Source organism: Amia ocellicauda, chromosome 12 (genome assembly GCF_036373705.1).
Source record: "Amia ocellicauda isolate fAmiCal2 chromosome 12, fAmiCal2.hap1, whole genome shotgun sequence".
In the NCBI taxonomy this organism is placed as follows: Eukaryota; Metazoa; Chordata; class Actinopteri; order Amiiformes; family Amiidae; genus Amia; species Amia ocellicauda.
The window spans coordinates 33,012,261-33,038,660 of NC_089861.1; the positions used below are offsets into that span (position 1 = coordinate 33,012,261).

The window sequence follows — 26,400 nt, forward strand, 5'->3', positions numbered from 1 at the left end:
CTGCCATGCAATCATGAAAATACAAATCAAAAACTCAAGTTAGCACAGTGTTGCTAAATTACCTGCCGACTCATCAAACCCAAGTTTCTGGAATCAGTCACTCGAACGCAGTGTCATCCTCCTCGACACTGCTGAGCAACAGTTCAACCCAAGTGTTGTTAATCTCAGCACAGACTCGTTGGGGCTGCCCATCAGTGTCCCAGCACCAAGAGCAAGCCAAGCTGCACCACTGCACTTAAAAAACGACGAGACCTACAATACACTGATTTACACACATTCTTTGTTGTTTTATTATATATATATATATATATATATATATATATATATATATATATTCCCCAAAAAATAAAACAAAACACAATCAGGTAAACAAGGAACAGGAAATTTTAAGAACCAGTTTGTCAGTCCAACCACAAGAGAGGTCCTTCCCAGGGCTCTTACAGGGCCGGCCCAGCTCTATTCGGCCTCTTTCCGCTGCAGCTCCTGATCTGGTGCCAGAGGAAGCAGTTGGGCCTCCAGAAGGGCTTCCCGCAAACACAGGTGAATGGGGCTGCACACACCTGCCACCTCCTCTTCTTCTTCTTCTCCTCCTCCTCCTCTTCCTCCTCGTTCCCTCTCACCACTGCCCGAACACTACGCCGCAACCCCAGGCAGTCCCCATCTTTCTCCCTGCTCCACCTCTTGTTCGCCTCCTTGTCCCCACTTGCCTTGTCGTCTCTTTCCCTCTTCTCTGTGTGCCCCTTCCCTTTCAGGCTCTCCCCCCTCTTCACCACTCTCTCCTGTGCTCCTCCCTCCTCCAATCTCCTCTTCCGGGCTGCTTTGTGCCGAGCAAGTCTGGCCGCTCCGGCAAAGCTCCGCCCACAGGGGGCACAGACGTACCAAACCTCCTGGGCGTGGAGCCAATGGTGACGCAGGAGGTGGAGGCGCCGCAGGAAGCTCCGCCCACACTGGCAACGGTGGCGGCGCTGCCCCCTGTGGAGGTAGCGGTGCAACACAGGCAGTGAGGGCTGGAGGGAGCGCGCGCCACACTCACGGCAAAGGAAGCCAGGGGCGTGGCAAAGCGGCAATGACCTCCACACCCACTTCACCTTCTTCCCCAATGCCTCCTGCGCCTGGCGCCTCCTCTCCTCTACCGCTGTCCGGATCACTTCCTTGCTGCAGTTGACGTAAAGGCCCAGGATTTTCAGGGGCTCTTGGGCTGCTGGGGGGGGGGCGGGTCTGGGGGGCTGGTATGAGACAGGCAGGAGTGGGGCTTGCAGCTGGAAGGGGGAATTTGTCAGGGTCTTGTTGAGGGTTTGGAGGCGTGGGGGGGGGGGCTGGGGGAGGGCGTTTGGCATCTGGGTCCGGAGGGAGAGTGGGGCTGGTATTTGGCTCTGGGTTGGGAGTGGGGTTGACATCTTGGTCTGGGTCTGGATCAGGAGTGGGAGATTGGCTGGTGTCTGGGTCAGGACTGAGGTTGGCGTTTGTGCTAAGGCCACTGTCTGGGCAAGGGTTTGTGTCTTGGCCAGGGTGTGTGTCTGTATCTGTTCCTGGGCCAGTGCCTGTGTTTTTGTCTGGATCTGTGTCAGGGTCTGGGACAGGGCCTGTGTTTGGCCCAAGGCCTGTGTCTGGCCCAGGGACAGGGCCTGTGTCTGTATCTGGCCAAGGGACTGGGCCTGTGTCTGTATCAGACCAAGGGACTGGGCCTGTGTCTGTATCAGACCAAGGGACTGGGCCTGTGTCTGTATCTGGCCCAGGGACTGGGCCTGTGTCTGTGCCTGTGTCTGTATCAGACCAAGGGACTGGGCCTGTGTCTGTATCAGACCAAGGGACTGGGCCTGTGTCTGTATCTGGCCCAGGGACTGGGCCTGTGTCTGCATCTGCATCTGCATCTGGCCAAGGGCCAGGGCCTGTGTGTGTGTCTGTATCTGGCCCAGGGCCAGAGCCTGTGTCTGGGTCAGGGCCTGTGTCTGTGTCTGTGTCTGCATCTGGCCCAGGGCCAGAGCATGTGTCTGCATCTGGCCAAGGGACAGGGCATGTGTCTGGGCCAGGGCCCGTGTCTGTGTCTGCATCTGGCCAAGGGACTGGGCCTGTGTCTGCATCTGGCCAAGGGACAGGGCATGTGTCTGGGCCTGCATCTGTGTTTGAGCCTGTGTCTGTGTTTGGGCCAGGGCCTGTGTCTGGGCCTGAGTTACGGTTTGCAGCTGGGAGCCCTGGGGCTGCAGTAGCACTCTGAGAACTTTGGTGCCAGTGCAGTCATGAGTAATGACCAGCGTGGCCATTAGGGGCCCTGAGCCCATCGCTCCAGTAGAGGGTAGCACCATTCCAGGGAGAGGCAGGCAAGGCAGAGGGGAGGACATAGACAGCACAGTGGACAGGGCAGGGGGTAGTGGGCCTGGGCCAATGGTGGCAGGCACAGGGGAGGTGGTCTGGAGGACACCAGTAGTAGATACAGGGGTGAGTGTGGAGGTGGTGAGGACAAGGTTGGTGGTGCTGGGAATTTGGGAAGTAGAAGTGAGGGCCCTAGTAGGAATGTGCACCTGGGTGAGGGCACTAGAGGTGGTGTAGGTGGGGGCAGTGCATGGAGGAGGGGGAGGGGCAGAGGTGGTTGCAGGAGGAGGCGGGAGACTCCCCATGGTGGTGGTGTGGGGAGCAGAAGGGGCAGGGGCAGGGTGAGGCAGGCGGACAGCGCCCAGGATGTTGTTGTTGGCGACAACTGGAGTGAGCGTGTAGCTGGGTGGGGGGGCACAAGAGGTGGAGGTCACCAGTGTGGCAGGAGGGGGGCAAGGTGGCTGGAGAAGGTTAGCACTGCTGTTGGGCTGGAGGGGCCGGGAGAGGGGGGTGGAGGTGGGGGCCGGCAGGGGGGAGCAGCCCAGGGGGGGAACGTGCACCACAGCGGGTGTCAGAGGGGGTGTGGGGGTATAAGTAGCGGTGGTGGTTGGGTTCAGAGTGGGGTCCGGTTTGCTTTTGCCGGGGCAGTGGTGGCGTTTGAACACCACATAGTCTGGGAACACCTCTCGGCACGAGTCGCAGGCGTACATGCGCACTGAGCGGTTGTGGTGCACCTGGGCCTGGTGGGCCAGGAGGGCCAGCTCTGAGGCGAAGGCGCTGGGGCAGCTGGAACAGGTGTACTGGGCCTTGTGACGCTCGGGGCAGTTGACAGAATGGCGGATGTGGGTGCGGGCCGTCTGGAAGGGGCCCTTGCCACAGTGGGGGCAGAAGGCATGCCTGGAACCCTTGGTGCTGTTGCTGATGTTGTTGTTTTTGTTGGCGTGGTTGGGGGCTGGTGGCTGTGTTTGTGTCTTTGTTTGCCATTGTAATTCTGTCTGTGGTTGCATTTGTGTCGGCAGGTCAAATTGTGGCAGGGCTGGCGTCTGGGTCTGCATTGACGGCCGTCGACCAACCCTCGCCTTCCGCACCCGCCGCCGCCTCTTCTTGGGCCGGTAGGAGGAGCCGCTGGAGTTGCCACTGCTGCAGGAGGAGGAGCGCCCCTCACCATCTGAGGCCCTGGAGAGGCGGCGGTGGGGAGGGGTGGGGAAGAAGTCTGAGTCTCCGGGAGGCAGGGTGTCCCCCCCCTCACTGCTCTGCTCCTCCTCCTCCTCCTCCTCCTCCTCTGCATCTGCCTCAGCCTCTGCCTGCTCCTCCTTCACCCCTGGGGCAGCAGTGGCGGGGGCAGTGGGGGTGGGGGTAGGATGAAGCGGGGGCACCAGCTTGGAGGGGTCTGGCTTGACATCGTCTTCCTCGTCTTCTTCCAAAGGAGGGAACCCCATAAAATCCCCAGCTGGGGCTTCTGGTTTACCCAACGCCCCTCCTCTCCAGACTCCCTCCTTCTCCTCCTCCTCTCTTTCCCCTACACTCCCTAACCCCTCCTCCTCCTCTCTTTCAGCTACAGTCCCTAACCCCTCCTCCTCCTCTCTTTCAGCTACACTCCCTAACCCCTCCTCCTCCCCCACCACCTTTTCCTCCTCCTCCTCCTCCTCCTCTCGGTCACCTGCACTCCCTAACCCCTCCTCTTCCTCCTCCTCTCTTTCACCTACACTCCCTAACCCCTCTTCCTCCTCTCTTTCACCTATACTCCCTAACCCCTCCTCCTCCTCTTTTTCACCTACAATCCCTAACCCCTCCTTCTCCTCTCTTTCACCTACACTTCCTAATCCTGACCCCGCCTCCACCTCCTTCTCCTCTCTGTCACCTACCATCTCTAACCCTTCCCCCTTTGCCTCCTCTCTGTCACCACCCCTCTCTAACCCTTCCCCCTTCTCCTCCTCCCCATCACCTACCTCCCTTAACACCTCCCCCTCTCTGTCACCTACCTTCCCTAACCCCTCCCCCTCCTCCTCCACCCTCTTTTTCGCCTGGACTGACGCCGTAGCTTCGCAACCCTCTCTGCGGTCCCCATTACCGTAGGTGTGGTCTCCCCCGCTGGCATGGTGACTAAGGAGGGCGGGAGCCTTGGCAGAAGAGGTGGGGGAGTGAGAGGGAGATGGGGTCGGGGAGGGGGGGGAGTGGGCGTCTCTATGACTCCAGGGGCAGGAGTTAAGATGTCCATCCATCGGGGGTTCCCGAATGCTGCGCCCAACGCGGTCCCTGTAGCAGCTGCACAGAAGTGTCTTGTCCCACTTTGCCACCTTCCCAGAATTCCCTCCTCTTCCACCACTCACCGCCCCTGTGCCCAGACCTCCTCCCGCTGACCCGCCCCCTCCCCGGTGCACACTCAGGTGCTGGTTGAGGGCCCACACCGAGGGGTAGCTCTCCCCACACTGGCAGCTGAGGGGCAGGCCGGAGTGGACATTGGCAAGGTGGAGCACCAGTGAGACATTGCGCCGGAAGGTAAGGCAGCACAGGTTGCAGACGGTGTTTGCGCGGTGGGTACGGAAGTGCCTCACCAATAGGTCCAGGCTGTCGAAACTCTGTCCGCACTCCCAGCACAGGCTCTCTTGTCCACCTTGCACCGCTGCAGCCTCTCCCCCTGGCCCGACAGATATCTTCCAGGGGTAGCCTGCCCCGCCCTGGACTGTGGCAATCCTTGGCGTCAGCGTGGAGGTCATGGCAGCGGCAGTGGCAGCGAATGCGCTTGCCCTCTCCACCTCTCTCAGCTGCGTCCCTCTGTCATGGCTGCCTTTTTCCCCTTCCCCTGCTCCTCCACCTCTCCGTGGCGCCTCGTCCTCACTGGAGTCCCCTGTGAAGCTCGCCTGCTCCCACTTGGAGAGACTGATGAGGTTCTGGCTCTGGGTGAGGGAGAGTAGGAGAGGGAGGGGTCCAGAAGGCCAGAGAGGGAGAAAGGGAAGAAGGCAGAGGGAGAGAAAAAGACAAGGAGGGGAGGAGAGAGGGGGAAACAAAAGAAAGGGGAGAGAAGTAAGATAAGAACCAAAGAGAGAGGGAAGAAGGGGGAATAGAGAAAGGCAGGGAGGGACAGGGGGAGGAGAAAGAGACAGGGAGAAAGGCAGGGAGAGAGACTTTTCACTGCAGTGTTTTCTACACCTACACGCTATATTACAACCCGATAGAACCAAGTGATTCTATATTAAGAAAGCGACAGACTCTGTGATTAAATCACAATGTTGACCCACCCACTGGCTGGACACTCCTGTACTCAGAGATGCCTTTGTTTCTGGTCAAATGTTTCCTTCCGCTACTCAGATATGCCGCCACTGTGAAGTTCAGGTTTGTGGTTTTGTGATTAGCAGGTGGGTCAAAGTCTCAGTTTTATCCCAATGGCTGAGATACAACTGAGATACACTGACAGTGACACACACAAATACACTGACACAGCGACAGACAAACATACACACTGACAGACACCCTGACACAGTGACAGACGCACAGAAACACTCAGACGATGACACAGCAAGAGACACACACATATACACAACGTGCACAATATCAGTACAGTGACATCATCAACAAGCGCTAGCCGGAAAGCTGACCCTGGTGAATCTTTGAATGGCAATGGCAAATGGAGACAGGAAGCTGAGAGCCCTTTCAGGGTCATTCAGATTCTTTTGCTGACTTCATTTCAGAGAGACAGAAAGAGGAGCTGGATTCTCAAAGTAGACCAGACTGGGTTTTAAACAGGACAATAGAAAACAGAGCGGGAGTCAGCCTGGGGAATGTGGTGTCTGACACTGGATTACTGAATAGAACCTGGGCCTCTTGATACTTACAACCGCCAGTTCAGGATCACCATTCTCTGCATCCTCCTGGAGCTCCACCTCTGCCCCCACGCCCTCCTGCATCACCGTCTCCTCGGCCACCACAGGCATGTCCAAGGCAATCACCTCCTGGAACACAGCGTCCATGGCAACCTGCCAACCCACAAGTGTGCGGTCAAAGGAAAGGGAAGCAGGAAAAATAAAAATAAACAAATACACATCTGTCCCTTCTCCCTGTGATTGAGTGTAAACACATACATGTGTAAATGCCTATTATTTGGATAAGTAAGTAATGCTAGAGATCAAATGAAAGAAGAAATATGTACGGAGGTAAGAATGACAGAAAAGAAGAAAAAATAGGTCCTATCGATTATAGGATTCTCACCTGCTACAGTCCAGTGTGATCAGAACAGAGACTGTGTGCTCATCTCCTCCCTGTAGGACCCGCTGTCCCCTCCTGCCGTGTCCGAACCAGCGCCACCTACTGGACACAGACGCATCACAGGTGAGGACAGTGTACAAAGGGTCCAGACTGGAGCAGGCGCCGAGTGGTCTATAGTGGCACAGATCGGAGTTAAAAAGTGCCTAAAGTATAGTGCACACAATATATAGACTATTTCTGTGTGAGGTGTTGTCATTACTTTTCCACTGTAAGAAAATGCAATTAAATGGAATGGAATAAAAAGTGTACGTGTGTGTCGTTTATGTTGCAACCCGACTGCGGCTGCAGCGCTGGCTTGTCTGTACGCATCTTACGTAAACGCCTGTGTCTTGTCCTCAATAAATCGGGTATTGTAAACGTCGTGTCGGTTAGGTTTCCCTCTGTTTTTATTATTATTACTGTATATACACACTCAACGAGCACCACACTTCAGTAACGACGCATTACAGGGAGCTATATCATTTCACAGTGTGTTGCTTTAAAAAGTGAACTGTGGAAAAACAGGGTACCGAATATTATGGGCAGTGCTGTGAATTGTCCATACAATAAACAAACTAGTATTATTATTATTATTATTATTATTATTATTATTAACAGTCACGTTTTGTTTAGCAAGTGCAATAACACTACCACCCAATAAATATACAATACTATTTATATCTCCTTATGTTCGTGTGTTCCCACGGTTTGTTTTTACTTTCCTGTTCGAGAATGGGATGAATTACACTGGGGAGCGAATTTGGATTTTTCTACAGCGTGCGGGGATTTAACTTCTCTAACTTCCCCCTCTCAATAAATGAACATACATTATGTGAATAATGGTACAACAACAATACGAGAGAGGGGAAAAAATAACATTGGCTGGGGGGGGAGATGCAAAGAAGGGGAATGCGAGAAAGAGGGCGAGCCAGCTGGTATCATTCAAACACTGCAAGCAATCATCATAAGGAGACGCGCATGTTTCGCATCCTTCTTGGGGTTACTGCACCAACTACCCGACCGTGGTAGCGAACTAAAGTTTAACACGGGTGTCTGGGAATGCCTAAAAACACAACAGTGACGAGAAAGATAACAGTAACTTAAAAAATAATAACAACAACGATGGACAAAGTGTCCCGTGTTGCATTATTCAGTAAGCCCACGTTTCTGCAGCCCGGCTGACGTAGGGAAGAGCACCGCCAACGTCGGCTGTGATATCAACGTGTCTAGTGCGCCCGTATAAGTGGCCAGATGGGACGTACGCTTGTACGAGAGATCATATTAACGCGCAAAAAATTAATACACATAATAAATTTGAACAAATAAACGACCTTGTTGTTCTTTCGTAAAACTCACACCAAACAGCATTTACTGTATCCAGTTCCCTGGTCTCGTCTCTTCCTGTTCCCTCATCATCTTCCTGTGGGGAGAAGGGGGCGGGGTTAAAAGCGCGACTACAACTCCCAGCAGCGCTTGTTGGTGCCTCCACTTCCGGTGCGTCGGAAGTGGCGGACTACACCTCCCAGAGCTCCCCACCAACACCACTGCAGGCAAAAAACAGAAGTGCCTTTCCAATGGGGCTTGACATTACAATTTACATGATTGGTCCATTTTTTCCTAATTTGTTTGTATAATTCTTTGTAATTTAAGATGCCATTCAACAGATATCTGTGAATATAAGAGTTGGAAATAGGTTTGTACATGTATACATACGCCCACTCTGACTGTATCTGGGAACTAATTTGCCTTGCGCGAAGCCATTTTTGTGTTCTTGTTTAATAGGTGGACTAATTATTAATGTCAATAGGAGATATTCAAATCCACACCCACAAGTTATTGTGGGTGAGTGCTCATCATCGCCACCTATAGTCTATAATTATAATCTAAAATCAGACCGATATTTTAAATGGTATTATTCACATTGTTTGAATTTCAGTGTTGTTCTACCATCCCTGCACTAGAGTACGTGGCGTAGGGACATGGGAAAAAAATACAAAGGTGATGTGGTTAAGAAAGGTATGCCATCACCAAGTCCCGCTATACTCCTGTGCGTTACAGTGGGCATTAAACACTAGAATTTGTCTTCTTAAATATGTCACACAGAGGCATTTCAAAAGTGTACCTGTTTAGGACTGTCGGCACTATAGTTGACCCACGCCACGTGTTTTTCCTGTTTACGCATTTTGGTGTATGGATATGCAAAGCACTGAGAAGCGTCTATCAGAGTATTTACTGTGAGTTCCAAATGTATGCAGAAGAGGGTCTCCAGCCCTGGTCCTTCAGGTTCATTTGCATTGAATAAGCTGATCATTGGTTTAATTAAGTAATTGAGAGCTGGGCTGGAATGTAAAGTCTATTGTTCTGGACTCTTCTTTAGATCAACAAGACCAGGACTGGAGACCCTGCTGTACTGTACTGTAGATCAACAGGACCAGGGATGGAGATTCCTTTAGGAAAGGTTCATACCCACAACCCATGGCCAACAGAACGTCAAAGAGGAACTTCAGTTGATCCTACAGTGTGTTGTTCCAGACTAGAACAGTACCTGGCATTGGTGTTGGGGAACAGTGACTTGACTCTTGGTTGGGGTTTCATTAAAAATACTTACCCAGATCTTGTTCCCATTGTTGGAGAAAGTCACTGTCAGCAAAGAATCCTATTCACAGATCTAAGATACTGGAACTCACCAAATGTAATCAGTTCTTCAGAAACAATTGTAATCAAATTACAGTTACAATTTGAGCTTTTTACCTGCAGCCATCAGTTCTTGTCGATTACTTGAGGAGAGCTGGACCCTGGAGGGAGCTACAGCCTCATCAGCCTTTCAAGGCAAGGTAATTTCTACCAGGACCTAAAGACCTTCAAGGAAATGGAGATTTAAGCCAAGATTAAGTCCCTGAGTCAAAACCAGCTACAAGCAGCTTGCCTGTAGTCCTATCCTTTCTCCCTATTTCCAAAATCAATGAAAAATGGCCAAAGCCTGCCAAACTATGTGGTTAACCTCATGCACCAAGAACAGCCACCTGGTTCACCTGATTATTTCCACAATGGACCATGCTCTGCACCCCCTTCATAGCATCATGGAAACGACTGAGAAGAGCCATGACTCTAGCTCCTTTTCTTACTTTGTGCAAAAGAGGAATCAGGTACCATGGGCCTTTGAATGTAATCAGATTACAGTTACTCTACTTAGGTAATTGGTTGCTTCCTCTCTGGTTCTGTTGTGTTCATCAGGGAGGTTTTGTGGTGCCCACACAGAGAGGTTTACTTGGAAAATACTGTTTTATTGTTTGTAGTATTTTACATTACATAAAAAAAAACAATTCAATTTTTTAATACTTATGATTAAAAACTTTTAAAATACAATTCTTAAGATCACTTAACATTTTTAAAATCTTTGTGATTTAACAAAATCAAAACAAAAAACTTAACTTTAAATAAACAAGTGCACAAAACAACAAAACAAACGTGATTAAAGCAAAACTGCTAACCAACATAAAAGTCAAATACATTGAAAATAACTGAAAATGCATTGGACAAAATAAAGAAACAATTAAAAAGATAAAAATAAAAAACAAACAAAAAAGGTCCAATGCATTTAAAATTAAATCCAAAACAGACAATGTATTTGACAAAAAAATATAACAAAACTAAACCAAAAAAACCCTAAACAATTTGTGTTTTAAAACCAACTAAATCTTTAAAAACAGTTAAAAATTCATTCTTAAAAGTCATTTTAAAAACAATCATTCATAAAATGGTTAAAAGATCTTGGACTCGGGCTCCAGCAGGGGGAACTGACCATCCCCGGAGGTTTACTTGGAAAAGATTCTAACAATGGTTATCAATGGTTACAAATGTAGAGGAAGCTACTCAACGGATTTTGGTCACTTTAGCATGTCACAGCGGTTGGTGGTGGTTGCTGGAAGATTACCATGAGCCTTTGTGTCAAGAAGCACTTCCTGTTTGCACCTCAACCCACCTGCTCTGGACTTACTCTTCTGGGTCACAGTGCCACATACAATAGCTGCTGGGGCACAAGGCTTCCCAGGTTGACTTCCTGTTCCATTTTGATTCTTTAAAGGAAACATTATTTTGGGTGTTTTGTGCACTTGTTTATTTAAAGTTAAGTTTTTTTATGTTTTTGTTAAATCACAAAGATTTTAAAAATTTTAAGTGATTTTAAGAATTGTATTTTAAAAGTTTTTAATCATAAGTATTACAAATTTGAGTTTTTTTTTTTATGTAATGTAAAATACTACAAACAATAAAACAGTATTTTGGGTGTTTGACTGGGCTGTCTTCTAACCAGGCCACACCTCAACCCAACTGAAGGAAAAGTTCTAACAGAGTTTGTGACATGGGAACACACTGACACAGCAACTGACGCACAGAGACACACTGACACAATGAGAATGACATGACACAGAGTTAATGACATGGGCAAGTTATAAATGTCCATTTAAAATGAGCGCCACAGTGATATCATCAAGAAGCGCCAACCAGAAAGCTGACCTTGGAAAAGTTTGATGTGTGCGGTGAAGGAGATGGGCAGATGAAAGATAAAGAGGAGCTGGATTGACAGCCAACTTGTATAAACCAGTGAGAATAGAAGTGGAGGTTAATTTCTACAAAACTGATAAAATAAATATACAGAGTACAGATTACAATGTATTTAACATATCCAATACAGTTTACATTTACATAAAATGGGGCACATTTTGTCAAATGAAAAATATAAGGATCACATAATTCTATAACATATATTTCTTCTGTATGGATTCTGTCAGTGTGGCAGATTTCCCATAATGCAATGACCTTGCATTGTTGGTAATGGCTCAACAGACTTCCACTTTATGTGGAGTGGCTAGAATGGAGAGGCCATACCCTCTGCACCATTGGCATACATCAGAAGGTCACCTAATGCAATCTAAGCCCTAACAGCTGCCTGAGCCCCAGGTCCCGCCCACGTAAAAACGTCACACCAGGCCCATACAAATATACACCTGATTCAGTTAACTCAGGAGAAACACAACCCCAAACTTAAGGAAACCCTGAGTTTACTCGGGACTCTAATCCTAACCCTAGCCAAGGAATAAATGTAACACATATTTGACCACAAATAGTACATTTATAGGCACATTGATCTAAATTACTCATAACCGTGGTCCCAAAACAATACAAATGTATGCCTGTCAAATTTCAGATTTTCATTTTTTTGTAACTTTCGTCTTAAATCCTAATTACATACAGATACAGCAGTTAATTTTCCTAACATCTAAATCATATTAGGTCTTTATGCTGAACCGTGATGCTACATTGCAATGCAGAAGGAGACCAAATTTATACATATTTATATATGTTTTTAAAGCATTTATTCTCTAACTTTACAGTGCACGGACATATGTCTATGTTATTACACTACAACAGTTAACGCTGTTTTAAGATCAATACTGATCTCCAAATATCATTTTCAAGCTTAAGTCCAACATAGATAAAGTTCCGCTGTAGGGAACTAAATGTGCGCTTGTCTGTGTTTCCCTTACGACCGAACCAGAGTGACGTACCGATACAGTGTTTTGGGTGTTTGTTTCTCAATAGTGGATACAGGTAGGATGTTTTGATTAATTTGACTTTTATATGATTCCCAAGTAGTGGTGTTAGGTATGAAGATATGAATGTTTTGATACAAACATACAAACTGCGAGTATTGACAGCACAGCGATGTGTGCGGTGCGTCGCGTTAACCGCTGTACACGCTGGGCAAGTGCGGGGAATTAACTGCTTTGTTAATTAAAACCCACAATCGTGTCGTACGGGGACAGTTGAAGAGCCCGCACTGGTCATCAGCGTTTACATCAAAAAGTGAATGAACAGCGAGTAATCACTCTGCTACAACTGAACTGATCTCGTTGAGGGTTTATATCGTCACATAAGGAGACTGGCACACGCAGTTGTCTATTGTTGTGTTTATTATGAATTAATTGAATCACTTTTTCTGTGCCGCTTCGTTATCCTGTGTCGTGCAGTCGCCGCCATGTCGGAATCCGGTCACAGTCAGCCGGGGATGTACGGGCCAGGTCGCAGAAGGAGGCGGCGCCGGGATCGGGAGCCTGGACTGCCCGGGCAGAACCTGTCCGGGCCGGGCCGGGAGAGGGAGTACGTGCCCCGGGAGCGGAGGGTGAGACAGTGGGAGGCGGGAGCGTGTAGATTAGATTAAGCACCATATCAGAATTTGCCTGCAAAATAATTTCTAAATCTTAATTCAGGTCTTTTAATCGACTCAATTTAGACCATTTGTTGTAAACGGGCCAGTTGTGGTGGGTGAAGAGAAACCAGCTCCAAAATACAATGATCTAATTGTATGGACAACACAAAATGAATATATAATACTTCTATGTTTTCCTGTAGATCTGTGGAAGAGATCCCTTAATACACCAATCACCATCTAAGGCAGTGGTTCTCACTCCTGGTCCTTGGAGGACCCCCTACACTGTTTGTCCCAGCTCTGAGCTCTCAGTTACTAAAATTAACCCTTATTGAAGCATTAATTTGTTTGGAGATATATTTTGCTGTGGGTGATATACACTGTTCATACAACGGTTAGGGTCTAAATATAATTTGTGTGTAAACTGTTGAATCCCCTAATATACAACTGCTGTGGGGATTGTTCCATGTTGCCCTGGTCCTGAGCACTGAACCTGTCTGTCAGTGCGTTGGCAACACTGATTGTCAATTAGTCCTGCCAATAAAGCTTTTTGGAATTTAATTTGACACCTCTCTTTTGCAGGATGGGAGTGAGGAGACACCAGGGCCTCTGCTCCAGAAAACACCCATCATTCTGGCCAAGCCCCCAGGGGAGAGGGTAAGTGCCCAGTGCCTTGTGAGTCAATTGATGAATTGAATCCATGGGTTTTTTATTTTCAAGCGGATCCGGGGGATTTTGAAAGGCTGCCCTTGATCATTTATGCTGCCTTAACATGGTCTGAAGATTTTTTGACACATAAGTCCAGTTGAAACCCTATTGAACCTCTCTTTGCTTGTGTCTGTTTGGCAGTCCAAGTCCAGCCAGGTCTCAGCCCCCAATGCTCCCCCCCCGGAGAAGCCCATCGTCCTGATCAAAGTGAGGGAGGAGGGCAAGCCGGGGCCCCCTGCTGATGGAGCCGTGCCCCCCCCTGGCCCTGGACCTGGAGCCAAGCTGGAGAAGGAGGGTCAGAGACCCACGCAGCCTGTCTACCAGATCCAGAACCGTGGGATGGGCTCTGCAGCTCCCATCAGCTCAGTGGACCGTGAGTATCTGTGTGTGTGTGCACGCATGTGTGTGCGCACGTGTGATTGCATGTACATGTGTGTGCATATTTGAGCGTGTGTGTTTTTGTGTGTGTAATTGTGTGGTTGCATGTGTGCTCGGTCTAGTGTGTGTGTGTTTGCTTGCATGTATGTCAGTATGTTTGTATATGTGTCAGTGTGTTTGTGTTTGTGTATTTGCGTGTATGTCAGTGTTTTGCGTGCTGCAGACCATGGTAATCTAGCAGATTTGTGAGGTGAAGGATAATGAGTCTTTACATCTAAATAGTGACCTGAAATAGAAGACATCACCTGATATTAGCACAACAGTAAGTGCAGTGATCTGGCTTGGACACCTTTATCTGGTTTGAAAAGGGGGTTTATTTATTTTTATCTGCAAAATTAAAAAAAAAAAAAAGCAACAGGGCCACTTCGCCTCATCGATCAGCATGTAATGATACTGAAGATGTTTGATCTTCCTTGTGTTCCCCTCCAGCTGTGATAGGCCAGACGAAGCTCCTCCCCCCCGAGAAGATGAAGCACAGCATCAAGCTGGTGGACGATCAGATGAGCTGGTGTGACAGCGCCATGGAGGTCAGACTCGCGGCGGGCCGGCCTGTGTTGTAGGCCGTGCTCAGAGTGCACCAATTTCATAGACGGTTCGCTATTAAGATGCATTATAGACTGAATTTGTCCATATTATTCCTTTTTACAGACTAGTAATCTGTATTATAGACTGTAGTCAATATTTCTGCTTATTACAGATTGGATTCTTCTGTATAAGAGACTTAAGTGTTAATCTGTATTAGGGACTGTATTCACTGTAATTATTTAACATATGCATCTACATTAGAGACTAACACAGTATTATTCTGTATGAATGTTTATGTATTTAACTTTACAGTAGTCTGTATTTATCTCTGTGTGTGTATGTATGTTGCAGTATTTGCGGGACCAGACGGACATGCTAGTTGTGGGGGTGATCGGACTGCAGGGCTGCGGCAAGTCCAGCATCATGAGCCTCCTCTCCGCCAACACCCCTGAGGAGGATCCCAGGTAGGAAAGGGTTAATCGTCCGGGAGAGAGAGAGTACACTACAGTACAGCGTACAGCAGGGTCTCCAGCCTTGGTGCTGGAGAGACACAGTATATCCTAGTCTTCATTCCAGCCCCAGTGTCAGTTACTGGTTTGCTGACCCCAGAGGAAGGGGATGTTCACCAGTCTGTACATGCTGACGTGCTGGCGGTCTCTTCAGCTCCAGGGCTGCCACAGATGGGCTCAGTCTCCTCAGAAGAGAAGGTTAGAGCTTTACTGAGCCTCTATTAAAGTTGAGTTAATGACACTCTGAAAGGTTGTCACATGTGTATATCTGAACCCTGTGTCTTGAGTGTGTGCGTTGCGTGTCCTGAGCGTGTGCTGCGTGTCCTGCAGGTCCTACGTGTTCCGGGCTCAGAGCCAGGAGATCAAGGAGAGGGGGGGGAATCAGAGCAGCGGCATCGACTTCTTCATCACACAGGAGAGGGTCATCTTCCTGGACACGCAGGTCAGATCACTGCATTAAAGTACACTACTGTATTATACTGTACACCATGTCACTGCGCTGTACTGAACTGCACTGATTGCACTGCAGCCCATCCTGAGCCCCTCCATTCTGGACCACCTGATCAACAACGACCGTAAGCTGCCCCCTGAGTACAACCTCCCGCACACCTACGTGGAAATGCAGGTTAGAGCGCCTCCACCCCTACCTCCCCTGGTGCCCCCATTTGTTTGCACAGCTTCCTCTGCCTTCTGCGGTGTCATGTATGAGTTCTGCTTACCAAGAACAAAAGTCATTATTTGAATATCTGAAGTATATCAGTCTCGGCAGCTGTTTCTCTGCGTGTCGCTCCTAGCCGGTTGGCTCCTGTGGCGGGGGGGTGTCAGGGCTGCTTCCCTCTGGGCAGGTGAGAATGCTGCTGATCAGCTCTTTGATCAGTTGGATGTCAGACGCACCCAACAGGATAAAATGATCTGTCTGTATTCTGTGGATTCCACACTCTTTGATGGGTGTGACCCTGGGCAGCTCTGTTGGGCTGGGTGTTGATGGCCTATCATCTGGGCTGTTGTCTGCTGATGGCTGGCTGAGGGCAGCGTGAGTCTCAGCGATGCAGGTCTTGTTGGTTTCGGTTCTGATTTCCATGCCTGCTGTCTGGAAGCTGTGCTGGTTGCCCTGGATCAGCACTGGGCCGGTGCTGTACGGGTTTATCGTGAGCGCAGCCGTGTCTGGGTTGCTGTTCTGGTGAACCTGTGTCGTCCCTGTAGTGCAGAGAGAACATTTTCATCTCTCTCTCTCTCTCTCTCTCTCTCTCTCTCTCTCTCTCTCTTTCTTTCTATGCTGTACTCCAGTCTCTGCAGATTGCTGCCTTCCTGCTCACTGTGTGTCATGTGGTGATTGTGGTGCAGGACTGGTTCACAGACCTCAGCCTGTGCAGGTAGGCCCCACAAATGTGACGGGAGTGAGGGCATTGCTGATTAATAATAATATTGATTTTTTTTTTTTTTTGTGTGTTATTTACAAGAAAATAGAACAGTCGATTTTAATATAATAATATTGTTAATGATGGTTAGAATGAGAACATCAGGATTTCAGGATTCTGGAACCTGGACATTTGGAGACTTCCCCATAAAGCCCAGGGGGAAATTTCCAAAAACATCCTTTCCAAGAATGCTGAGAAGCCATTCAGCGTTCTGCACTACTGGAATACAGTGCAAAAGGCCAAGTCATACAAAATGCATCAGTCACAATAATAAGGCAATGGATAATAAAGGCGATGAAGAACAAAGAAGAATCCTGATTCCCAGTTAAAGTCTCTGTCACTGCCTCTCCTCAGGTTCCTCCAGACGGCTGAGATGCTGAAGCCGTCCACCCCCTCGGCTAGCAGCCATGAGTCGAGCGGCTCTTCGTGCTCCGACGAGGGCAGTGAGTACTACCCCCACATCGGTGAGTACAGCCCCCACAAATACTGAAGCACACTATAACACTGCACTCTAATACACTGTGCTACACTACACTGCCCTGGATTGCACAGCATTAAACCACCTTCACTGCACAGTACTATTGCACACCACACTGTACTGCGGTGCACCGCCCTGCACTACACAATGCCACATTTAACTGCAATATGTTACACCGCACTTTACTACACAATAGTGCACCGGATTTTCCCAGACGGGCTGGCGGATCAGACTGGGTGACTAGGGTTGTGGTTTGATTGGCTGGCGGATCACTGTGGTGTGGTTTCCGCAGTGTTTTTGCAGAACAAGGCCAGGAGGGAGGAGTTCTGCCCCCGCAACCTGAAGAAGATGCACATGATGATCGACAAGCTGATGATGCACTCCCACCTCAAATACAAGGGTGAGGGGGGCAGAAGGCAGAGAGGGGAGGAGAGGAGAGGACAAGATGGGTGTTGGTGCATAATCCATATCACAGTTTAAAGATTTTTAAATGTTTTATTACCCAGTGTTGCCAAGTCATTTTATACTCACTTTACATGAACAACTATTATCCGTGACTTTCAAGTGTATTTTGTTTGTTCAGTGACACGAGAAACATCCTTTATTTTTGGAAAGTGACTATCATCCACTTACATTAAAAAAAAAAAAAAAATCTTAGTTATTATTATTATTTTTTATTTCTTGGCAGACGCCCTTATCCAGGGCGACTTACAACATAAGTGCAATACAAAGATGATAAACTCAAATCCTGTGAAGTGATTTCATCAGCACTCTGTGGGCTGCCTCCACAGACCCAGGACAACCCTGGTCTTCGAGTAGTGCTATACTAGTGCTAATGTGGGTCTGTGGAAGCAGCTGCCGCTGCGTACTTACTGTCGCACAGTGACTTTACAATGACGGGGAGTTTGTAGCCCCCTGGTATATTGAGATTTTGACCTGTGTGTTGCCACTCTGACTGTGTGCTGCCCTACCCCGCCCCCCACAGGCACCCTGTCCATGCTGGACTGTAATATCTTCCCTGGCCTGGGGAGGGCGTACCTGGACACCGAGGTCAATCTGTTTCTTCTCCCAGTGCTGGAGAACGAGGGGGACGATGCACTGACCAGAGCCGGTCAGTAGGGCATCCTGTGTGTGTGTGTGTGTTGTGTGTTCTCTCTTTCAATGGATGAGTATTTTGCAGTGTGTGTTTCTGTTTGTCTCTCTCTTTCTCCATGTCTGTGTGTCTTTCTCAATGTAATGTTTTTTTCCATCTCATTCTCTCCTCTCCCTCCCCCCATCTCTCCTTCTCTTTCACTCTACCCTTTGCCCCTGCCCCTCTCTCTGTGTCTTAGGGTCCAGTGCAGCCCCTCTGTTCTCCCTGCTGCCCGGGTACAGGGGCCACCCCAGCTTCTCCTCCCTCATGACCAAGCTGCGCAGCCAGGTCCTCGCCATGTCCCGCTGCCAGCTCTCCCACACCATTCTCACCGAGAAGAACTGGTAACTCACGCGCACTGCCCACAGTGTCTGGGGGGATGGGAGGTGGGGGTAGGGGTGTCCATGCACCCTCCGGCCCTATGCGGAAAAGGTTGAACTGAAAAATTCAATCAAATACTGGTCAGAACCTTCACCCATATTTCAGTATAATGAAATCTTGCAGCTATGAAGTTGATATTTTGCATAATCTCACTTGACTGCTAGAGGGCAGTGTGGTGATGTATTACATTATCAGTAATGGCCTTAGCGTGGCAATGATCTGTACCATTGTGGTGGTGTTGCTGCAGATATACTGTTGTCTTGTAGGAAATGTGTGACAAAAGACACAAAACAAGTGAATAAAAACAAAACAAACATTCGGTTTATTTCAGACTCTAACCTCACGTTTATTCGGTACAGACTGGTTTCCTAGCTCAAACACCAAAAGCCAGTGACTGTGTTTGGGCTTCCCCTGCAGGTTCCACTATGCCGCTCGCATCTGGGACGGAGTCAAGAAGTCCACCGCCCTCTTGGAGTACAGCAGGCTGCTGTCCTAGACCCGCCCTCTGACGACAGTGGTCACGGCAAAGGAGGGCGTCACCAGGAAACAAGCTCCACTTTGTCTGGTGCCGAGAGAGAGAGACTCCCTTTAAAGCTTAAATATAATCCAAGCGCATGACCCCCAGGGGCGATCCAGACGAGTGCTGTGTTCTCGAGCCGCACAACTTCAACTGTGTTGGACCAGGACGGGCTCTGGAGGACTTGTTTCCACTACAGACAGACCGAAATTAGCAGCGAATATGAAGAATTGGGGTGAATGTGAAACCCAGCTGTTGCAAAAGTTCCCTTTCAGCATTTAGCTGCAGAGATCCATTTCACAGCTCCCCCTCAAACTGTGATGATGTGGGGGGTTTCGTAAAGCCGGTCGTGTTCGTGGTCTGTGCCTTTGTGGTGGAGAGAATGTCTGTCTGACTGAGACAGTTTGTACAGAATGGGTATAGACTCTGTGTACGTCTCCACTTCCCAATCCCAATTTCCCAATTGTATGACCTGCCTATTAATGGCTGGCGATAATAAAAAATAAAAACATCTGCTTTAATTGAACAGGCTGAGATGGAAGTCGCAGTGTTTTTGTTTTCCAACCAGTGACTAAAGGCACAGTTTACATTTACATTTGCTTGTTTTTCTGTGCTCTCATTCCTCACCACAAACCTCTTGTGCTCCTGTACCTCTGTTTCCCCTCCAATCTGCCTTCACGGGATGACACTAAACTCCATTTGTGAATATGTTCTCAATTGCTACTTTTTTTTAAATACTAAAGTGCGTACATGAGGAAATCCTCCTAAATACAGATTTACCTGGAAAGCAGCCCAGAAACCTGTTCCTGTTGCATTACCTTTGGTATCAGAGGTTTATCTGTCCAGTTGGAATGTCAAAGGCTTCCATAGTACCTGCTCCTTGATTTTCTGATGGTAAAAGCACAGAAGCAGTGACATTGTGAATACAATAAGATTTAATTTGGATAAAAATGCCAACTAGTTGAACACAAGGAATTCCAACAAATAACTTGGTAACTTAATTTTAAAGGTGAATAAACACTGACTTCAGACCCTGTCGTATGAGATGCATATAATCAAGTGGTGGATATTTTTCACAGAACTCACCATTGGACTATTGCGGTTTTCTGATGGTCTGGGAGCTCACGAACCCACAGATGGTGTTCTTCTCCCTGGGTGCCAGTTTATTCCACCTCCCAGCTTTGGTCTGTTCTCTCAGTAAAACACTGCAGAGGAAGGTGAGAAGGAAGGGGATGCTTGGGTGGGCAATAGGCCCTCTTTACTGATACGGATTTTACCCTTGAAGGTGAAATTCAAATAATGAACACTGCCAAATAAAGGCCTACTATCATTGCCCATAAGGTAGGTGTCAGTTATGTGATTGTATAGTTGTAAGCCTACTACCATGGACTGTTCCAACAATCAAGACAGGGCAGAGAGGAAGGCCATGTTGTTATTATTTATTGGCAGACACCCTGATCCAGGGCAATTTGCAGGTTACATGAGCAATACAAAATTATACCGTATCAATTACAGTTTTGAAATTACAGAAGTGCAGAAGTTAAACTATGCATTTAATATAAAATACATATCATACATCCTAGTTCTAATAGGTAACAAAGTGCAGATATGATTATGATGCGGTGTAGTCCTAAGTATGAGATAAAGGGACGAGGGCATATGGGAAATAACAAACAACGGTTACATTGTTGATAAGAATCTACACCTCAGTGCATTTGAACAATTCGCTAGTAATAGCACGAGCACAATTGCAAAGCCATAGCTTAAAGGCAGCGAGCTCATGAATATGCATGAGCAGCAGGCAGTTTCGGGCCGCCTCGGCCAATATGAATTAGTTGTTAGTGCGGACGGATTCATTAATCATAATAATAGTGACACATGGGTCATTTCATTTAGTCAATCGCATTTAATTGAAATATGAAGTGCGTTTATCGTGATCGAGTAGTAACTTTTGCGTTCTGTACATCGGGAAAACTCGTGTGCCAACTCTGTATTTCACCACAACTCGCTGTGCCAGGCAGGACGGAAGACCGTGCCCAGTGTGCCATGATAGTGGGCTCGCTGTGCTGCGATGGTGGGGGCGCTGGGCTCTGGTGTGCAGCACTGCTGTGAGAGCACGCACACTGTTTTACAGCCATGCAATCGCTATCAGTGCTGCAGGCTGCAGCTCTTCTCAATCTCCGTGCCACTGCAACACAGCAGAAGAGCAGTGGGACACGACCAGCTGCATGGAGCTGGCTGGCCATCAAAGGTGGCAGGCCCTGCTTAGAGCTGCCAAATAAATACAATGTTTTATTTGGTCCAGACAAAGTTTGGAAATTGTTGCAGCAGGCAGAAATGGCCAGATCCAGTGACCTTTTCACCTTCTCCACCTGGTCATTTACAAATATCAATGTAGTATGTATGTCTGTCTCTATGTATTGATATATATGTATGTATATAATATATATTTAGCATAATGAAAATGACAATTATCCAGACGCGATATTGATAAATCGGTTGTACATTATCCATACAACTATTGTATATTGAACAGTACTGGAACACGTAACATGTACACAGAGACATCTAGAGCCTACAGCCGGGCAGACAGGTCCATCTGTTTGCTTACCTGTATTTGATAATGTTTTGTATTTCGGATTTAGGTTACTGTGTATCCGGCCTTTTCTAATGCTTTCTACAGCTTTCTTTACCGAGTCTCAATTTGCCGGACGCTCTTCACTTGTGGAAAATAAAGATTAATGTATGACTACACGAACACATTGACTGACATTCGATTCTTTGCAATTCAATATATTCCAAATGTAGATCACAAATAATGCATCCTATGTTACGTGTTAGGCTGTACATTGTTGATCACTCAGTACATAGCGCCAGAATTCACCGAATTTAATACGTTTTCAAACACATATATGTATATTTTTCCTTAAAAATAACAGAGCGGGCAAAATCCAGGACAGACAATCAGAAAGCAATAGCAAGGGATTGTATTAACCTATACATACGAAATGCTCTTGTATGAACGGTCAGTTTCTCTGTAAGCATGAATGTAGAGATTCAGGTAGCCTGTACTGGGTTAAGACAAATAATAGACATAAAAATGTAAACATTTGGGAAAAGTGTCAATTTAGAAATGTCAATGCCGTTTTCCAGTGTGATTGGTAAGGATACCCGTTTCCCCTGGGAGATGCTCAGCAGGTTTGCAGGTGTGATCCAGTAACGCAGACATCACCCAGTTCGGCTCGGGAGTCTCTGTGACCATCTCCCCGAGTCTGACTTGAATTGATTGGCTGCCTCCATAAGGGTTACTTACAAGGTGAGTGTGTTAAAATAACACATAGTGTTACATAGTGTGGGGATTAGCAGGGGGCGTTTTCTGGTCATTTCTGTTTGGTTGTTTTTGTTATTAAGATGTGGGAGTGGGGTGCTGGGGATCGTGGTAAAATGAAATAAAATGTTTCCAATGTTTAATTAAAAAGCCCTGCAGGTGTTCAGACAGACAGACACGCGTCCCCATAAAGTTACAGCTTTGATACAAATTAAACTTTGCACTTCAGCGACTAGACTATATATAAGGTGCCCGTAACTTTGGAGAAAGACACGACACCTGCAGTCTTCGCGCATCAGTATGACCGGCTGCTTCGACATGTGGCGCGACTATCTGCGGCTGGGCGCCCTGGTGTCAGAGCTGCGGGAGAAGAGCGCCGTCCAGAGCGGCGCGGCGCAGGATGGCCGGGCGGAGAGCGACGGCGACGGCGGCTTGGAGGTTGACAGCGGGTCTGCGTGTCCGACCAGCAGCGCCGCCGAGGCGGGACACGGCATCGGCGGCTGCGGTTTCTGCAAGCAAAACGACGAGACGGCCCAGGTGTACACCTCGCACCAGCTGAAGGCGGACGACGGGAAGGTGCTGTGTCCCATCCTGATGCGGTACGTGTGCCCCCTGTGCGGGGCGACGGGGCCCAGGGCGCACACCCGCCGCTACTGTCCGCGCCGGCCCCAGCAGCGCGCCCTGCCGGACAGAGCGCCGCCGCGGAGACGAGCCGCGCCGCCGCACATCGTGGGGAGGGGAGAGTGAAGGGGGCCACAGATGCGTCAGCGCAGACGGTTTATGACTTGAATACGAAACTGTGTTTTCCTTTGAGCCCAATGTAGTTTTTGATGTTTTTTTTTCGTTTGTTTGTTATCTTTTACTGTTTAAAATTAATTATTTTGAATAAAACATGTTCGTGTTGGCAATTTCTCGAGTGCTTTGTTCATAGGATGTCGCAGACTAGTGGTACTTAAACCAGCAATTCTTGATTAAGGTGTAAAAATCTAGAGACCTTGCTTTCTATGAGTTGAAGTGTTAAACCATTTCCCGTAGCGCAGATTTTAATGTTCAAATAGGATCGGGGGAATTGCGCTGATCTGCGCAGAGCTGCGGAAATGTGCGCCAGAGAATGCGCCCGCACGTCCTGTTCAGCCGGGGTGAGCGCTCGGGTTTGGCTGCTATAAAGGTGACATCTTTTAAAAATAACATGGTCTTCCTTACTGTACAGCCCTCGACACGTCACTTTTAAAAATTGAGGCGGGGGCCGCTGGATATGAATACTTCGTGTCTGCGCAGTTGGCGCCCCTCTCTCAGATTCTGTTGACTCGGCCAACGCGACTTGCTTGCTGTCCAATTTGCAAAAGTCAAATATATTTCACAATGTACCTCCCTTTCCGTAATTGCTTCTGAAAATGCTGCAGCAGCTGCTTTTTTTTTCAGCAGTTGCACTTCAGGGCCACCCTACAGTCCCGGTATTGGGGTATAATGACTGTTTTAATAAATGCGTTCATAACTCCATACACGCCATTACTGGAACGTGCTGTTATAAATTATAACCTGCTATATTTTAGCTGCCGTTACTGTATGATTAATCGTGAAACGTGAAACTTGATTATATAGTTTCGACTGTAACCCTGCTTAAGGGCGTCTGCTGAGTACATTAAAAATAATACGGCAAAAAGTGTCGTTTGGAGTTAAAAATCTCTAGTAAGAGTAAGTAGTTAAGGGAGTCAAGTTGTGCCGTTTAAAATACATATATACTACCACATATCCTGATGATTACAATAATAATATTAAATAGCAAATATTATTTTGTATTATATAGGACCCAGGGGAATTATTCGAATTTGCAATAGGGCACTGCTTGACGGTGTGTTTAAATTCAATGTATAAATAAATATATATTTTAACTAAATTAATACAATTATTACATTTCTATTTTATAGATGGCCGATATTTGTCCCAGCTCGCCGCCAGAGGTCGACATCACCCTCATATTAACCTCACATTCCTATACAGCCATGTGCACCTGTCCACCCAACGTCCTTCACTCGTACCGACCTCTGTTACCTGCTTCCCTCTGCCCCTGTATCATTATTATTTGATTTCTTAGCAGACACCCTTATCCAGGATGACTTACAATTGTTATAAGATATCACATTATTTTTTACATCTATCAATTTTATACAGCTGTGCATTTACTGGAGCAATCTAGGTAAAGTACCTTGCTCAAGGGTACAACAGCAGTTGGGATTGAACCAATGATCCTGTGTTCCAGACTCTACTACTGCTGCTGCTGCTGCTGCTGCTCCTCCTCGTCCTCCTCCACACTACTGCCCACACTCTGTTTCTATGTCTCATTGCGAAGGTTTGACTTATCCTAGATAGACAACTCGGAGTATTATTGGTATCTAAGGCCTTCTGTGCCTTGACCACTGTAGTCCGTTTCTTTGACTGCTGGATTTCCTGGTTTTGACTGTTTACTCCCTAGATTGACCTCTGGCCTGTTTTCTCACTCTGCCTTCTGGATTTGTGACTTTGTACTGTTTGCTTGGATTCACTGCTAGGATCGAGTCTGCGCTTGGGTCCACCCTGCCCTGTCCAAGTAACCATGACAATCGTAAACCATGTATTTAAAAGCTATATAATTTAAATCAGAGATTTAAGTGATAATTTTGAATATTTAACTTAAATGTTTAGTCCAGTTTTTGGATTTAGCAAAATATTTAGTCAAACCATAAATATATATTTTTTCAAAACCATTTGTCGAAAACAGGTTCTATATGGAACCTTATAATAGCAAAGATCCTTTTTTGTTCATAGGGTTCTTGGAGCAGGTGCTGTAAATAAGTAATATACAGTGCATCCGGAAAGTATTCACAGCGCTTCACTTTTTCCACATTTTGTTATGTTACAGCCATATTCCAAAATGGATTAAATTAATTATTTTCCTCAAAATTCTACAAACAATACCCCATAATGACAACGTGAAAGAAGTTTGAAATCTTTGCAAATGTATTAAAAATAAAAAACAAAAAAAGCACATGTACATAAGTATTCACAGCCTTTGCTCAATACTTTGTTGAAGCACCTTTGGCACCAATTACAGCCTCAAGTCTTTTTGAGTATGATGCTACAAGCTTGGCACACCTATTTTTGGGCAGATTCTCCCATTCTTCTTTGCAGGACCTCTCAAGCTCCATCAGGTTGGCTGGGGAGCGTTGTTTTCAGCCATTTTCAGATCTCTCCAGAGATGTTCAATTGGGTTCAAGTCTGGGCTCTGGCTGGGCCACTCAAGGACATTCACAGAGTTGTCCTGTAGGCACTCCTTTGTTATCTTGGCTGTGTGCTTAGGGTCATTGTCCTGTTGGAAGATGAACCTTCGCCCCAGTCCGAGGTCCAGAGCGCTCTGGAGCAGGTGTTCATCAAGGATGTCTCTGTACATTGCTGCATTCATCTTTCCCTCGATCCTGACTAGTCTCCCAGTTCCTGCCACTGAAAAACATCCCCACAGCATGATGCTGCCACCACCTTGCTTCACTGTAGGGATGGTATTGGCCAGGTGATGAGCGGTGCCTGGTTTCCTCCAGACATGAGTTCAATATTTGTTTCATCAGACCAGAGAATTTTGTTTCTCATGGTCTGAGAGTCCTTCAGGTGCCTTTTGACAAACTCCAGGCAGGCTGTCATGTGCCTTTTATGGAGAAGTGGCTTCTGTCCGGCCACTCTACCATACAGGCCTGATTGGTGGAGTGCTGCAGAGATGGTTGTTCTTCTGGAAGGTTCTCCTCCCTCCACAGAGACACACTGGAGCTCTGTCAGAGTGACCATCGGGTTCTTGATCACCTCCCTGACTAAGGCCCTTCTCCACCGATCACTCAGTTTGGCCGGGCAGCCAACTCTAGGAAGAATCCTGGTGGTTCCAAACTTCTTCCATTTATGGATGATGGAGGCCACTGTGCTCATTGGGACCTTCAATGCTGCAGAAATTTTTCTGTACCCTTCCCCAGATCTGTGCCTCGATACAATCCTGTCTCGGAGGTCTACAGACAATTCCTTGGACTTCATGGCTTGGTTTGTGCTCTGACCTGTACTGTTAACTGTGGGACCTTATATAGACAGGTGTGTGCCTTTCCAAATCATGTCCAATCAACTGAATTTACCACAGGTGGACTCCAATCAAGTTGTAGAAACATCTCAAGGATGATCAGTGGAAACAGGATG

General features: G+C 47.4%; 3 protein-coding genes across 5 annotated transcripts; 2 read left to right on the forward strand and 1 right to left on the reverse strand.

The window, feature by feature from the left end:
- Nucleotides 1–294: 294 nt before the first annotated feature.
- LOC136764984 (uncharacterized) lies at nt 295–7,979 on the reverse strand. 3 transcript variants are annotated; one of them, XM_066719396.1, is made up of 4 exons: nt 7,909–7,979; nt 6,517–6,612; nt 6,144–6,284; nt 295–5,207 (listed from the first exon to the last, which is right to left on the reverse strand). In XM_066719396.1, the coding sequence occupies exons 3-4, from the start codon at nt 6,276–6,278 to the stop codon at nt 438–440; spliced, it is 4,905 nt and encodes a 1,634-aa protein (XP_066575493.1). In that variant the 5' UTR covers nt 6,279–6,284; nt 6,517–6,612; nt 7,909–7,979; the 3' UTR covers nt 295–437. The 3 variants fall into 3 exon arrangements, with proteins under 3 accessions (XP_066575493.1, XP_066575491.1, XP_066575492.1); XM_066719394.1 differs by having other exon boundaries at nt 6,517–6,615; nt 7,909–7,965; XM_066719395.1 differs by having other exon boundaries at nt 7,884–7,965.
- Nucleotides 7,980–12,093: 4,114 nt separating this feature from the next.
- On the forward strand, nt 12,094–19,397 carry smg9 (SMG9 nonsense mediated mRNA decay factor). Its single transcript, XM_066719398.1, has 14 exons — nt 12,094–12,162; nt 12,582–12,733; nt 13,343–13,417; nt 13,610–13,841; nt 14,336–14,433; nt 14,783–14,895; nt 15,271–15,382; nt 15,470–15,565; nt 16,228–16,313; nt 16,713–16,822; nt 17,129–17,236; nt 17,822–17,947; nt 18,168–18,312; nt 18,767–19,397. The coding sequence occupies exons 2-14, from the start codon at nt 12,590–12,592 to the stop codon at nt 18,843–18,845; spliced, it is 1,524 nt and encodes a 507-aa protein (XP_066575495.1). The 5' UTR covers nt 12,094–12,162; nt 12,582–12,589; the 3' UTR covers nt 18,846–19,397.
- A 2,512-nt stretch (nt 19,398–21,909) lies between these two features.
- Nucleotides 21,910–22,941, forward strand: LOC136764085 (nanos homolog 1-like). The gene is made up of 2 exons (XM_066717912.1): nt 21,910–21,927; nt 22,480–22,941. Exons 1-2 carry the CDS (start codon nt 21,910–21,912, stop codon nt 22,939–22,941), a joined length of 480 nt encoding a protein of 159 aa, XP_066574009.1.
- The last annotated feature ends 3,459 nt before the right edge of the window (nt 22,942–26,400 follow it).